Raw genomic sequence first — 14,670 nt, 5'->3', positions numbered from 1 at the left:
AGGCGGCCGGCCCCACGCCGAGCGGACCCCCCCCACCAGGGCTGCCGAGGAGCCGGGCCGGAGCTCCGTCCGTCCCCGGATCGTTTGGGCAGCTCCGTCCGACACCTCGGCAGCCCCTCCGGATCCTCAGGGCTGTGGAGTATCCCCATTTCCCCGGGGGAGGGCATCCAGAACCCCCCTCGTCACCCCTGACTTGTCTGTTGGGCGCTTCCTCATGGATTCGACACGAAATCCGCACTTCCCGAGCAATAAATCAGCCAGCAGCACGGCCGTGTGTGGTTTATCCCTACGGGGGGTCGCCAAACTGGTGCTAATGAGTTCAGCACCCAGTGTCCCGGTGGATTTGGGGAAAGAGGGTCCCGCTGTGCTCGGAGCAGGCACCTCGTGTCCCGGAGAAAGCCGGGAGGATGCGGTCGCAGCCGGGAGGGCTCGGACCTGGCCGGGGCCGGGGTCTGGAGTGGAAGCGAATCCGCCTGTTACCTCCCGGCCCTTCCCGGCGCTCCCAGCGCCTTTGTTTTAAACAAAGCTTTTTTTGGGGGGAGCCGGGACGTTCCTCTCCCCGCCGAGAGAGCCCCCGCGGCAGCACCCACTCGTGGCTGAGGGGCACGAGGAGAAGGGACGAGGGGCTCTGGCCGTCGGGTCGCCCCCCTCCCCTCCGGCGGCGGCTCCGCTTGGCCCTGGGGGTCTCCCCACGCCCCCCAGTCCGCCCCGCTCCGAGTGGGCTGCTCCGAGTTCCCCGAGTGGGCTGCGGGGAACGCCGCGGTCATTGCCAAGGGCCCCGCGGGCGCCGGGACGGGGATTGTCCTAACGGGGGAGGATAACCGGGAAGAAAGCGGCTCTGGCGCCCGGAGGGAAGGGGCTGGGGGCGTCCCTCCCCGTCCCCCCCTGTGGACGGGGGGGAGCGCCGGGACAAGCGAAGTCTTCCCTCGGGACGGAGGGTCCCCCGGGGCTGTGCCCCCGCCGCCGCCCCGAGGGGCTCCGGTTGTGCCGCCGGGACCCCGCCGCACTCCCCCCGCTCCGCCGCTCACCTGCCGCCGTCCCGGCGGGGCAGCGCCCGCCGCGGCCCGGCTCCCCGAGCCGGGGGAGGGGGGTCCGCGGCCCACGGACCCCCTCTCTGGGCCGGAGGGGAGGGGGCTGGCCGTGCCAGCGAGGAGCCGAGGACCCCCCCCCCCACCCCACCCCTCCCCGCCCCGCCGCCACCCTTCCCGCACCGGCCGGCCCCATCCCTCCGCCACTCCTCCCCGCTGCCCCGGAGGGGGAAGGAAAGGGGGGGGCAGGCTGGCACCCCACGCCCCCCACGCCCCCCCGTCCTCGGCCCCGCCAGAGGAGCCGCTCCGCCGCACCTCGCCCCGTCCCCCCCGGTCCTCCCCTCCCCGGACCCCCCCCCTCCGTCCCGTCCCCCCCGTGCCCCCCCCGGGACCGGGCTCTCGGCTCTGTGCGCGGGGAGGAGGAGAGGCGAGAGGGCTCGGAGCGGCAAATGGGAGCCGCAGTCCCGGGCCGGTGTGCGGGACCGCTGCCTGCCCGCCCGGGGAGCCCAGAGCACGCACCCAGCGCCCCGGCCCCGCGCCCGTCCCGCATGGAGCTGAGAGCAGGTAGGAGACCCCCCCGCCGGGCGGCACCGGCCCCGCACCGGCCCCGCACCGGCCCCGCACCGGCCCCGCACCGGCCCCGCCGCTGCCACTTTAACAAAAGCCGGGCGGGAGCCAGAAGCGCACGGGGGGCGCAGCCAGGGAGAAAGCGGGGGTCCCCCCCTTCCAACCCGGCCAGCGGCACCCCGGGGGACGCCCCTCTTCCCTTCCCTCCCCTCCGCCTTCCGCAGCTCCGGGGCTCAGCTCCGGCCTCCCCACCTCTGCCCGGTGCCGGGAGCCCGGCGATGGGGATGGGGATAGGGAAAGGGGGGATAAAGCCGGGCCGGGGGGGACAGGGAGGGAATGAATGGAGCCCGCTCTTGTGTACAATTGCATCAAATACATTCTTGAAAGCAACCTGGTTCTGCTTAACACTTGAATTGGGGAGAAAAAAAAAAAAAGAGGAAAGAAGGAGGCAGCAGCTCGGAGAGGGTGGATGCGAGCTCCAGTTTTCTTTTTTTTTTTTCTTTCTTTTTTTTTTTTTTTTTTTTTTTTTTTTTATTCCTGCATTCCTGGACCCCAATCAAAAGAGCAAATCAAGGGAGGTGGAAGGGGGGAACGGCGGCGAGCGAGGCAGCCGGAGCACGGTGCAAACCCTCCACACCCCAAAAACCCACCCAACCCGCCCCGTTGTTTTTTGGTTTTTTTTTTTTTTTTTGGTTTTTTTTTTTTCCACCTAACACCCGAGCGAGCCCAAACCAAAACAAATAGAGACCGAGGAAAAAAAAAAAAAAGAAAAAAAAGAAAGCCAGAAACCAACACACACACACACACACAAAAAAAAAACCCCAAACCACCACCCAAACCCTGAGTGCGAGCGAAGCAGCGAGCCAGGGCTGAGGCGAGCGGGCGGGCTCGGGGCGCCGAGCAAGAGCCGAGCCCCCCTAAATCCCCCTGCACCCCGACTATGCTAAATGTAACCGGGGAGCTCTCAGGTAAGCCCGCGGCGCTGGGTGCGGGGTGGGGGGCTGCCCCAACTCCCCTGCCTGCATCTGCCCGGAGTTTTTTTCCCCTTTCCAAACCGACTGCTGATTTTAATTTGATGTGATTAAAACGTCTGTCTGGCTTTGGGATTGATTTAAGACTTTCCCCTCTCTAGGTTGGGTTGTTGTTCTTTTTTTTTTTTTTTTTTACCCCTTTCTCTCGTTGCCTCTTTTCCATGCATGTTTGTGATTACCAGGGAGGGAACCGCCGCTGAGCACGGAGAATTAAACCCCGGGACCGACAGAGGGGAGGAAAAGGAAAGTCGGTGGGATTTATGGGGGGCAGGAAGAGTTAGTTTTCCTGCCCGGGGCTGGATTTCGGGGTTCGTCACCGAACGCCACCGCTGGAGCAGGCGAGATTCCTCCAAGACACAGCCGCGGGATTTCGGGGCGCTGGGGAGGGGACGGCTTTGTTCCCCCGGGGGCACCCCGGCACCGGGGGCTGCTCGCCCGGAGAACGCTGGAAAACACCCTTAAAAGGGCAAATTGCGGGCGCCGCCAGGCTCCCCGGGCTCCCGGGCGGCGGGACCGGGGCCGGGGCAGCACGAGGCCGGCGCCGGGTTCGCCTCCGGCTGCCGCCGGTGCCGGCGTGACGCAGGACGGGCAAAGCGGGCCGAGCGCCGGGGAACCGGAAAAGCGAGGCCGGGATCCCCGGCGCCTCCATCGCCTTCCCTCGGCCCTTCCTCTCCCCCTCCCCGCCGCCGGAGGACGTGGCCGGAGCGGTGGCACGGCCGGTGCCGAGGCCTGCGGGGACGGGCGGGGAAGGGGAGCCGAGGAGCGGCCGCGGGGCTGGAGCTCGGCCGCCGGCACCCCGCTGCCCGTTCGTCCCCACCCCCGGGCTGCCCAGGCGGTGTCCCCGGCAGGGCTCGGCCACCCTCGGCATCCCCGCTGTCCCCGTGCCTATTTAGCAGGCGGCGAGAGGGCACGGTGGCGGCCGCACATCTGGGCTGCATTAGGCGCAGGCTCCGCAGGGAAATGCGGAGGGCTCTGCTTACAGGGCCGCGCCGGGGGGAGATTTAGACCCTGCTAAGTGGCACCGAGCCCCGTAAATCATCCCCCCGCACCCCTCCGGGGCGGCAGCGCCACTGTCCCGGTGCCACCGTCCCGGCAGGCTCGTGGGGATGCACTCCTGGATGGGGCGTCTGGGATATCCGGGAAGCAGCTGGCCCAGCGGTGTTGTGGCTGCGTGTGGCACGTGGCCTGTGGGTGACAGAGGCATCCCGGGCTTCGGCAGGGTGCTCTGGGGACATCAGGGCACGGCTGTGCCCACCGGAACTGCTGGTCCCACCCTGACCCGGCCAGGCAGTGTCCCTGTGGCAAGCGATGCCAGCGGTGGCGGCAGCTCTGGAGGTGCCAGGACGTGTCACCCGCAGCTCTGCGGTGCCACATGGGCTGGCGCCGGGGGTCCCCTGCCCAGCCGGAGAGCGGCCAGCCTGGCTCTGTGCCGGTGAACCCCCAGAGCGGTGCTGGGCGGGGAGGCTGTTGGGGGCTCCGTGACCTGTGCCGGGAGCGGCGGGAAGGGATCGAGGTGCCCCTCGCGGCTCCTGGGCGCTGGGCGTGCGTGCGGGGCAGCGGGGTCTGGTTGGGATTAGGGGCCTGCGCCCCCCTCGCCGGCGGGGGTGTTTCCATCGCGCCGCTGGCTGGAGCCGGAGCCGGATGGGAAATCCAGGCCCAGCTAATTACGGCCTCGCTGGAGTCTCCCGTGCGCGGCCGCATTTATAAACACACGGAGGAGACAGGATGTAAACACTCAGCGCCGCAAGCGCAGGCACGGCCGAGACCGGGGGGACGCGCGGCCACATGCCCCCCATGCCACCAGCCGCTCCTGGCACGGCCTCGCCGTGGGATGGATGAGATGGGATGGGATGGAGTGCGGTAGAATGGGATGGATGGGATGGAGACCCCGCTGTGGTGGCCGTAGGTGCTCTTGGGGAGCGAGGGCACGTGTGTTCTTCCAGTTGGAACTCAGGAAATGCCGTGTCCGTGATACCTGGGGTGTGGAACATGAGCATCCCCGTGTCCCCACTGTGGCTCCACAGGGACGCTGCTATGCTGTGGTGTCACCTCCGCAGACATAGTGGGGTTAAATGCCAGCAGTGTAGGGACACAGAGACTTCTGTCCGTGAGCCCTTAAGGATGACCCGCTCCAAGCCCCTCGGCGTGGCGCCCGTGTTGGGCTGGGAACCGCCCCACGGAGGGTTAAATGGTGCTAACTGGTGGCCAGGACAGTGGCCGGGTAGTGGGGACAGGGCTGCTTTGTCCTCAGCGCCACAATTGTGCCTGGCCACCGCGAGACCTCCCGTGCTGGCCCCAGGAATGGGGCTGCGGGGTGGGATGGGGCTCTGTTCGCCGCTGGACGCCGGCCCATCAGATACGGCAGCTCCCGCCGCAGCGTCGGGGGCCGGCTCGGCTCCGGCCGCTGCCAGGGGCTCCGGGGCCAGGGGGTCTCCCCTTCCCGGCTGCCGCCCCCGCCACCAGGGTTTCGGGAAAGCAGCTCTGGGCGGGCTGTGGTCGCTCAGCCCTCGGCGGCTCTGCCCACAGCATGCCCAGGGAACAGCTCACCGTCTCCACGGCCGAATTCCCGCCTCGGCCGCTGGCCGGGAGGTCTGGCCGGCACTGCCGCCTGCGCCACTGGGCGGGTGGCGGGCCAGGGGTCCCGGCTGTGGGCCCAAAGGCGGGTGAGCCACATCCCTGCTGCCACGTGTGCGAGGGGTGTCTGTGGCACCAACCGGTGTGTCCGGCATGGGTGTGCCAGGGCGCGGCTGGCAGAGCAGGGGCTGCCCGCTCCCATGGCCCCCCGTAACCCCGGCTCCTCGGGTGTCCCCAGGGCCCCGTGGGTGACCCTGGGCAGGCACGCCATGAGCTGCTTACGTGGGCTGGGAGCATCCTGGCCGAGCTCCAGGGCCGGTTTTGAAACCCTCGGGCTCTTCCTCTCCGACGTCACCGGGATCCAGCTGTGCCGGCTGGAGCCTCCCTCCTCCACTGTCTGTGTCGCTGTGTGCCCGGCACCAGCCTCTGGGACAGGGGTGGGCGAGGGATAGTGGGGGCACTCACTATGGCTGGGCCATTTGTCACTGCTGTGCCACTGTCATCATCACCGCTGTGTCATGGTCGCTGTCACTGCTGTGTCGTGGTCACCCTCATTACTGAGCAGTGTCACTGTCACTGTTGTGTCATTGCCACTGTCTCTGCTGTGCCACAGTCACTGTCACTGCTGTGCCAGGGTCACCGTCGTCGCTGTGTCATGGTCACTACTGCCCAGTGCCATCCATTCTGTGCATCCCACCATTCCCGTTTCTCAAAGACCCACCTCCATCTTCTTCCTCCATCATCCTCATCTTCACGTCCAGGCCACCTGCCCAGGAGCCACGGTGGCTCCATCCCAATCTCACATCCCTGCCATCTCCCCCTCATCCCATTCCCCGGCTGTGTTTGGTTTGGCACTTGCCAGGCCAGGGCGGGTGTAAATCCCGCCTGGAAACCCGAGCCGGCGGTGAGCGAGGGTCCGGCCAAATCAAACACGGGGAAGGGGGGGTATGTGTGGTGTGAGTCACCGCGGCCCCCCGGCGGCCCCCCCGGCCCCCGCTCGCACGCACGCAGGGCTGACCGCACGCTCCACGCGCCGGAACGCGCCGGAACGCACCGGAACGCGCCGGGCAAGCGGCAGCACGTGCCCACCGCAGGGCACCGGGCAAGCCGGGGCCGGCCAGGGCTGCCACGCACGGGCGTGGAGGGCACGGGGACATGTGGCATCGCGGGGGGTGTCACAGCACGGTGTGGTGCGGGCACAGCGTGTCACGTGTGGCGGGTGCGTAACGGGGTGTCCCTCGCACGGGGTGTGTGCACAGCCTGGCGTGTCCTGTGACTGGCGCATGTGTCACACGTTCATGCTGTAGGTGACACACCTTGATGGGGTCTCATAGGTGTGGTGCATCACACACGTGCGTGGTGTCACCTGCCGGGAAAGTGCGGTGTTCCCCACGCCTGTGTGAAGCACACACACAAGATGCATCCCAGCCGTGTCCTGGATGTATCCCAGAGGTGTCACAAGTGCGCTGCACGCCTCCGGGGTGTTTCCCGGGTTTGACAGTGTCTTGCACGCCCGCAGGGCACTTGCATCCCCCCCAGCGAGGCTCGCGGTTTGCAGGACACCCACGGCGGCCTTGTGGCCGGGGTGTCCCCGAGGACCGCCGTGCGTCACCGGCGGCCGGTGACGGGGAGCGGTGACGCGCGGGGGCGCGGGGGGCTGCCCGCAGCCGGAGCCCCGCGGTGCCGAGCCGTGCCAGCGGCCGGGCTTTCCCGGGAGGCGCTGCCGGGAAGGCCGGCCGCGGCGAGCCGGGGGTGCCAGCTGGCCGGAGCGTCCCGGCCGCGGGCCGTGACCTTTGCAAAGCCGGCGGCCGGCGGGGCCGCGCTCCCGGGCCGCCCTGACGTCAGGCCGATGACGGGGACCCCGCCGGCGCTTTCCGGTGCCTCCGCAAAGGTCACCCCGCGCCCCGGCCGCTCCCGGGAGCTGCGTCCCGCCCTCCCCCGCCGCATTCCCGGTGGCCCCTCGGCGGGGGTCCCCGCTGGGTGCCCGGCCCGCTCCGGCGTTGGCGGTGCCCAAATATATCCCAGGCGTGTGTCCCGGCGGGAATGCCGCGGCCGCGCTGCTCCAGACCATATAAAGGATTGTTGGTGCAGCCGCGGGCGGGAGCGCTCAGAGGGGAGCCGGGGGGTCACCGCGCTGAGCCGGGGGGTCCCTGCTGCTCCGGGGAGGGTGCTGAGGCGAGGGGGACCCCACCCTCCACACCTCCGTGCCTCGGTTTTCCCCGCGCTCAGACGGGCGACTCGGGGCTATTCCGCAGGCTGAGCGCCACACGCACGGAAACGGAGCCTCCCTGTCACCCCCCTGAGGTGTTGTGTGTCCCCCACAGGTGACTCTTGGGGGATCTTCACCTTCCTGTGCGCCGCGCTTTGCAACCTGCCGGCGCTGCCGGCGCTGAACTGCTCCGAGGAGCTGGGCGCCGGCCAGTCCATCCAGCAGACCTACGACCTGACCCGCTACCTGGAGCACCAGCTCCGCACCCTCGCCGGCACCTACGTGAGTCCCCGATGCCCCTCCCCGGGATATATCCACCCCGTGCCCAGCCGTTCCCACGCCGGAGGTCGCGGAAATGCCTCATCGCCCCCCGGGCGCAAGGGCGGCTCCCCGATACCCTCCCCTTGGCCCGTGATTCCGTCCTGGGCGCGGGCATCCGCCTCTCCCTCCCCGCCGGCGTCGCCGACTCACCCGGAGGTTCCCGTCCCTGCCCCGACGTGCCCCGGGCACCGCCGGCACGCTGGGTGCTAAGCCGCGGTGACGGCGGCGCTGCCCGGGCCGTGCTGGGAACGTCCGGCTCGGGCAGAGCGGGAAGGGAGATGTGACAAGAGAAGGGAGAACCGGGATGAGCGGGACGCCTTCGAACTGCGGGCGGAGGGGGGATGTGGATGTGGGGACAAGGGTGGATGTAGAGAGCTGACCCCCGGCACCCCCATTGCCTTCCAGCTGAACTACCTGGGGCCCCCCTTCAATGAGCCCGACTTCAACCCCCCGCGGCTGGCACGGGCCGAGCGGGTGCCCAGCGCCACGGTGGACCTGGACCTGTGGCGGGGCCTGACGGACAACGCCCGCCTGGCCGCCAACTACCGGGCCTACAGCCGCCTGCTCTGCTACCTGCGTGTGCTGGACGGGCAGGTGGGCACGGCCGAGCTGCGCCACCGCCTCGCCCACTTCTGCGCCAGCCTCCAGGGGCTGGTGCTCAGCATCGGCGGCGTCATGTCCTCGCTGGGGTACCCGCTGCCCGCCGGCCCCGCCGGGCCCCCCGCGCCCCCCGGCGCGCCCGCGGCCCCCAATGACTTCCTGAAGAAGATGGATGATTTCTGGCTGCTGAAGGAGCTGCAGACTTGGCTCTGGCGCTCGGCCAAGGACTTCAACCGCCTCAAGAAGAAGGTGCCGCCCGCTGTGGTCACCCTGCGGCTGGAGGCCAGGGGGTTCTGAGCCACCTGCCGGGCTCCTGAGTGCCTCCGTGGCCACGCAGGTCCCCTCTTCCGCCACCGGTGTGCCTTAAGAAACGGGGCTCCTGACCCCCAAACCACCCCATAACCTCATCATCACCTGGCAGTGCCTTGAAAGATGGGGCTCCTGACGTCAAACGTCACCACAGCCACCCTGCAGCCCCTCCGTCATCGTCATACTGTGCCTTAAGGAACAGGGCTCCTGACCCCAAGTGCCACCACAGCCACCCCGTTTCCCCTGTCCACCACCAGTGTGCTTCCAGAAGTAGGGTTCCTGACTCCCAAGTGCCACCACAGCCACCTCACAACCCCATTTTCGTCGCCCTGCCTTGAGTGAGGGGCTCCTGACCCCAAGTGCCACCCCCCACAGCCACTTCACATTCCGTCTGTCGCCACACTCTGCTGATACGTCTCCTGACCCCAGGTGCCACCAAAGCCACTCCAGGTCCCCTCTTCGCCACCAATATCCCTGCCAAAGTGTCTCCTGACCCCAGAGTGCTGCCAAAGCCGCCTCACATCCTCATCGTCACCCAGCTGCGCCTTAAGAGGTGGAGTTCCTGACCCCAAAGTGTCACCACAGTCACCCCACAGCCCCTCTGTCGCTATGTTGTGTCTTAAGGAACAGGTGTCCCGACTCCCAAGTCCCCCCTCCCGCGGTGTCCCCAACCCCCAGGGTGCCTGTCCCCATCCCTAAAATCTCCAGAGTGGGTGCAAGCCCCGCCCATCCCAAAAAGGACCAACGCCCTCTGAGCATAGAATAAACCCCGCCCCATCCAGCAGCAAGCCCCGCCCCCGAGCATTAGGCTCCGCCCCAGACGGCAATAAGCCCCGCCTATGTAGCAAGCCCCGCCTCCTCCCGCAACAGGCCCCACCCCTTTCCCCAAGCCCCGCCTCCCCATGGCCGCCCATCGATGCAGTGGTGGGGCGAGGCCACGGGGCGCGGCCGCTGTCCTGGTGCGTCTGTGAGTGTTTATTTATTGGAGATGTTTATTTATTGGGGTATTTATTGCAGAAGATCTATTCTTGTATGAACGAATAAAAGCCTTTCTCCAGCGCCCCGCCCTGCCCGTGCCGCATCTCGGGGGGGACAGGAGAGGACGGCTCCGTGCGGAATTCGGGACGTTCCCATCGGTGTCATCAGCAGGGACCAGAGTGACCGTTCCGCCTTCTGAGCTCAGTATGGGATTCGGGATGTCCCCATCAATGCCATCAGCAGGGACCAAACCGAGCTCAGTGTGGGAGCTGGGGTGTTCCCCTTTCTCACAGGGTGGGGATCCAGGCCCTCCTGGGCCCAGGTAACCCCACCCCGAGGACAGGCACGCCCCACCCGGCCACTCTCCTCCTGGGCACTACTTTGGGGTGCCCAGGATCATGGACAAGGTTCCGGGCTGGAGCACGAAGCCGATGGCTTGCAGGGCGCGCAGCGAGGCCGTGTTGTGGGGCAGCGCGAAGCCGTAGACGGGGAAGCCGCGGGCGTGCAGCTGCCGGCCCAGCGCGGCCACCGCCACCCCGGTGAGGCCACGGCCCCGCCACGCGGGCACCGTGAAGCCGTGGCGCAGGCAGCCCTGCCCGTCCAGCAGGCTCCAGGACACCGGGCGGCCCCGCGGGTCCAGCAGGCAGGCGGAGGGCAGCGTCCGCACCAGCCCCAGCAGGAACGCCCGGCTGCGGGCGTTGCCCCCCAGCGCCCACGTGGCGTTGAGCAGCGGGACGTGGGAAGGCGACACGGGCGCCAGGCGCAGGCCCGGGGGCATCCTGCAACGGGGCACGGCAGGGTGGGCAATGCTGAAGCCTGTTCCCAGCTGGGGTGGCAGATGAGTTGGGATTTGGAGCCCCCGTGCCACCCAAAGATGGGATCTGGGACCCTCGTTTTCCCTAGGGACGGGATTGGGTATACGCCTGTGCCATCCAGGTACGGGATTGGGAACCCTTCTGCCGCCCAGGAGTGGGACTGGGGACCTCTGTGCCACCCAGGGATGCGCTCAGTGAACCCACTCATGTCATCCAGTGATCCCTGTGCCACTCAGACAAGTGCTCAGGGACCCCTGTGCCACCCAGGGATGTGCTCAGTGATCCCATTCTTGTCACCCTGGGCCTCTCAGGGATGTGCTTGGGGACTCCCGTGCCACCAAGGCGTGTGACTATGACCCTCTTGTGCTGCCCAGAAATGTGACAGGTCTCCGTGTACCGCCCATGGGTGTGACTGGTCCCTCAGTGCCCATGTCCCCCCCGGTGTCCCGCCAGTGCCCCTCACTCACTGCCCGCGGGGCTGGGGGGGCTCAGGGCTTATCAGTGCCCGGTACCGGATCGTCTCCACCTTCTGCCCCCTTGCGCTGGCCACCTCCTGCACGGCCTCATCCAGTCCATCCTGCATCCCTGGGACCCGCTGTCAGCCATACAGGGGACCCAGATGGAGTGTAGGGGAGCCCTGTGTCCCCTCAGTGCCATCCTTACCCAGAATCTGGAAAGCTCTTTCCTGGGTCACTGCCTCAGTGCCCTCCAGCAGTGCCTGCAGAGCTTCCTTGTCCCGGTAGAACACAGATAGCTGGTTGGCGTAGTAGTCCCTGGGGTCCCTGTGTTCCTGGGAGGGACATGGACCTGAGGGTGGCACCCCAATTCCCGGGCCTCTGGGGTGTGGCGTGCTGCCGCCAGGGCAGGGGCACCCGGGGCAGCACCTCTGGGCGCAGGCGGGTCAGGACAATGCCAAAATGCGGCCAGGAGTCCACCAGCACCTCGTGGGAGGCCGGGTTCCCCCTGGCCACCGTCATCACGGTCCCCAGGACCTGCACAACAAGGTCGTTGTCACCGTCAGGACAGGGGAGAGGGGACAGAGAGGTGCCCAGAGTCCCTGGGGTTGTCTCACCAGCAGGGGACAGGGAGCAGTAGAGTCCCCGGGCTCTCCGCCTGCAGCAGGGCAGGAGAGAGGGGATGGAGGGGTCCTCGTCACCACCAGGGCAGGTGGGGAGGCAGAGGGGTCCCAGGGTCCTCATCACTGGCAAGGCAGGGGAGAGGGGACAGGGGACAGAGGGGTCCCGGCATCCAGCAACACTGACAGGGCAAGGGTGAGGGGACAAAGGAGACTCCAGGGTCCTCACCACCAGCAGAGAGGGAGGGAGGGAGGGAGGGACAGAGGGGTCCCAGGGACTCTGTCACCAGCAGGACAGGGCAGAGGGGGCAGAGGGGGCAGAGGGATCCTCGGGGTCCCTGTCACCGGCAGGGTGGCGGGCAGGCTCTTCCACAGGGTCTCCTCCAGGAGCTGCAGCTGGGCTGGGCACCTCAGGATCAGCATGGCTCCGTGACCGTGGGGCAGGCGGTGACACCGAGGATCTTGGGGAGCTGGTGGCACTGGGGCAATGTCCCAGAGTGTCACAGCTGAGCGCCCATCCCCAGGAGGCCACAGGGATGGCACGGTGCCCAGTGCTCAGCAGGATGGACCTTGCCCACTGCCCCCCAAGGCAGGGGGCACTTGCTGGCCCGTGACAGCCGGTGGTAACCATTGTCACTGAGTGCCACACAGTCTCCAGACTCCCACTCCACGGCACCCCGGAACCCACAGACTCAGGGCAGCTGCAGGGTGAGTGCTGGAGGAGCTGGAGACGGTGGGGAAAGGGATGGGGACAGGGACAGGGGCCGTGCCTGGCGGTCCTGTCCCCCTGTTATTGAGGGTCTGTCGGCAGGACAATGAAGATCCTGACATGCCCAGCCCATCTGCAGCGCCTGGAGGAGATCCTGAGGAAGAGCCTCCCTCTTGCCCTGCCGGTGATGGGGACCCCACTGTCACTCCTGCCATGATAGGGATGCCAATGCTACCCCTACCCTGCCACTGACAGGGACCCTGCTGTCACCCCTGCACTGTGCCATGACTGGGATCCCAGTTTCATTCATCTCTTTCTGTGATGGGGACCCCAATATCCCCCTTGCCCTGTGCCGTGAGGGGAACCCCAGCACCACCCCTGCAATTAGCCCTGCTGGTGACAGGAACCCCAGTGTCACCTCCACCTCTTACCCTGGTAATGGGGACCCCCGTGTCATTAGGCAACCTTTTGCCACCCTGTCCCCCACAGCTGCCCCCCTCCCTTCAGCTCTGACCCCATATCTGCTGCCATAACCTCCCTAGCTCTGACCCCATACCTGCCCCCATGTCCCCCCATATCAAGCCCTCATCCCTGACCCCATGTGTCTCCTCATTTTCCCCCAGGTCTTCGGGGCAGTGCTGAACATCAACCGGGGCAACCCTGGTGACTTTGAGGTGCTGGTGGACAAGTGGCCCGAATTCGGCGCTGTGCTGGCCCGGCCCAGGGGAGAGGTGGCCAGTGGGGACATGGGGAACCACAGGAGGGGGGGTTACACAGTGTCCTGGCATGTGCCAGGTGTGCTCAGAGCACCCATGGGTGCCCCCAGGTGCCGGTGAACGACGGCTACTGGAACACACAGGCAGCATTTTACCGGGACCTGGGGGCGTACCGGGCGCTGCTGGAGACCCCCGGATGCCTGCGCTGGGACGCTGCCTTCACCCTCATCGGTGGCCTGGGGACACCGGGGTCCTGGGGGGATCTTGGGGAGGGGCTGGGCGTGCTGTGAGAGGTGCTGGGCAGCACTGGGAGTGTGGGAGACCGGGAGAGGTGTTGGAGGCAGGGAGGAACTGGGAGGTACTGGTGGAGGGAATTGGGGGTGCTGGGGGACACTGGGGATGAGTGTTTGGGTGCTGTAGAGCACTGGAGGCCTGATTTGGTGTGCGGGGGTGGGGTTTGATGGGTCATACCTGTGGGAAGCATTGGGGTGGGATTTAGGGGTGCTGGGGAGCACCGTGGTTGGATTTGGGGGTGCTGGGGAGCACCAAGGAATTGCACTGCTGGGTATCCAGGAAGCAGCAGCTGGGGGGTACTGGGATTGGACTTGGGGATGCCGGGAGCAGGACTGGGGTACGGGGCACACCGGAAGCAGAGATTTGGGTGCTGGGAATAGAGCCTGGGGTTGCAGGTAGCCCCTGGGGACACTGAGGAGGACGCTGGGGTCACACAGAGGGGCTGAGGATAGCGATGGCGGAGTACAGGGGGAGCAGGACCCCCTTGACATCCCCCTCCCCAGGGCTACAGGACGGGGTGACCAGGGTGTCCCAGGACCTGGCGGGGAAGAAGGGTGTTGAGCTGGACATTGTCGAGTACTACTCCTACTGGCACCCTGACCCCAGCACCATGCCTGAGGCCCGGTGAGAGTCCCCCACCCTTGTCCCCACACGGGAACACCCCTGAGCCCCCCACTGACCCCTGCCTCTCCCAGGCCAGCCCCCGGGGTGCGCCTGGGCTCCCTGAGCCCCTCGGACGTGGACCTGCTCAACGAGACGTGGCCCTACGGGGGGAACGCCCGCAGCCGGCGCTACCTGGCCGAGCTTTTGGGGCGCTTCCCACAGGTCTGCCTGCAGGACAGCAGCGGGCAGCCCGTCGCCTGGGTGCTGACGGATCACTTCGGGACGGGCACCCACAGCTACACGCTGCCCGAGCAGCGGCGGCGCGGCCACATGCAGGTGGCACTGACGGTGGCGGCGCAGCGGGCGCACGCCCGCGGCTTCCCCACCTTCGGGCACACGGCGCTGGCCAACCGGCCCATGCAGCAGCTGCAGGAGATGCTGGGCAACCAGCGCCTGCCCGGGGTCTGCAGCTACATCCTGCACAACCCCGGCCTGGACAGGGACGGGCCCTGAGCCCCCAGTGTCCCCTCCCTGTGCCCAGCTCCGATTAAACAGCGGTGTGGAGTCTCTGATGGCTGCCGTGGGGTTTCGTGTCCCCGCCAACGCTGACCGTTGACAGCGGTGACACAGCCTGGTGGCTCACGTGTCACCGCTGAGGCACACGGCGGGCTCTCCTGGGAGTCACCCCGTCCCAGGGCCCGCATCTCAGTTATTCTCGGCTCCCCAAGGGAGGGCTGAAAGCCTCAGGCCAATCTGCACTGGTGGCACCTGCGCTGTTACCCCCTCAACCGGGGCGGTGTCACCACAGCTGGGGCTGGGACCGGAAGGCACTGGAGGGACA

The 14,670-nt window shown here is 67.4% G+C and overlaps 3 protein-coding genes across 3 annotated transcripts; 2 read left to right on the top strand and 1 right to left on the bottom strand.

Annotated features, from left to right (window-relative positions):
• Positions 1 to 2,105: 2,105 nt before the first annotated feature.
• On the top strand, positions 2,106 to 9,698 carry CLCF1 (cardiotrophin like cytokine factor 1). The gene is made up of 3 exons (XM_066320373.1): positions 2,106 to 2,563; positions 7,525 to 7,691; positions 8,136 to 9,698. The coding sequence occupies exons 1-3, from the start codon at positions 2,536 to 2,538 to the stop codon at positions 8,625 to 8,627; spliced, it is 687 nt and encodes a 228-aa protein (XP_066176470.1). The 5' UTR covers positions 2,106 to 2,535; the 3' UTR covers positions 8,628 to 9,698.
• A 171-nt stretch (positions 9,699 to 9,869) lies between these two features.
• On the bottom strand, positions 9,870 to 11,969 carry LOC136362101 (glycine N-acyltransferase-like protein 3). Its single transcript, XM_066320372.1, has 5 exons — positions 11,853 to 11,969; positions 11,317 to 11,424; positions 11,096 to 11,222; positions 10,900 to 11,017; positions 9,870 to 10,396 (listed from the first exon to the last, which is right to left on the bottom strand). Exons 1-5 carry the CDS (start codon positions 11,928 to 11,930, stop codon positions 9,994 to 9,996), a joined length of 834 nt encoding a protein of 277 aa, XP_066176469.1. The 5' UTR covers positions 11,931 to 11,969; the 3' UTR covers positions 9,870 to 9,993.
• Positions 11,969 to 14,401, top strand: LOC136362100 (glycine N-acyltransferase-like protein 3). The gene is made up of 6 exons (XM_066320370.1): positions 11,969 to 12,215; positions 12,319 to 12,400; positions 12,840 to 12,947; positions 13,043 to 13,163; positions 13,730 to 13,850; positions 13,922 to 14,401. Exons 2-6 carry the CDS (start codon positions 12,323 to 12,325, stop codon positions 14,340 to 14,342), a joined length of 849 nt encoding a protein of 282 aa, XP_066176467.1. The 5' UTR covers positions 11,969 to 12,215; positions 12,319 to 12,322; the 3' UTR covers positions 14,343 to 14,401.
• The last annotated feature ends 269 nt before the right edge of the window (positions 14,402 to 14,670 follow it).

The sequence above is a fragment of the Sylvia atricapilla genome, chromosome 6 (assembly GCF_009819655.1).
Source record: "Sylvia atricapilla isolate bSylAtr1 chromosome 6, bSylAtr1.pri, whole genome shotgun sequence".
Taxonomy (NCBI): Eukaryota; Metazoa; Chordata; class Aves; order Passeriformes; family Sylviidae; genus Sylvia; species Sylvia atricapilla.
Note: the sequence above shows the minus strand (reverse complement) of the source record. Positions and strands in the feature narration are given on the sequence as shown.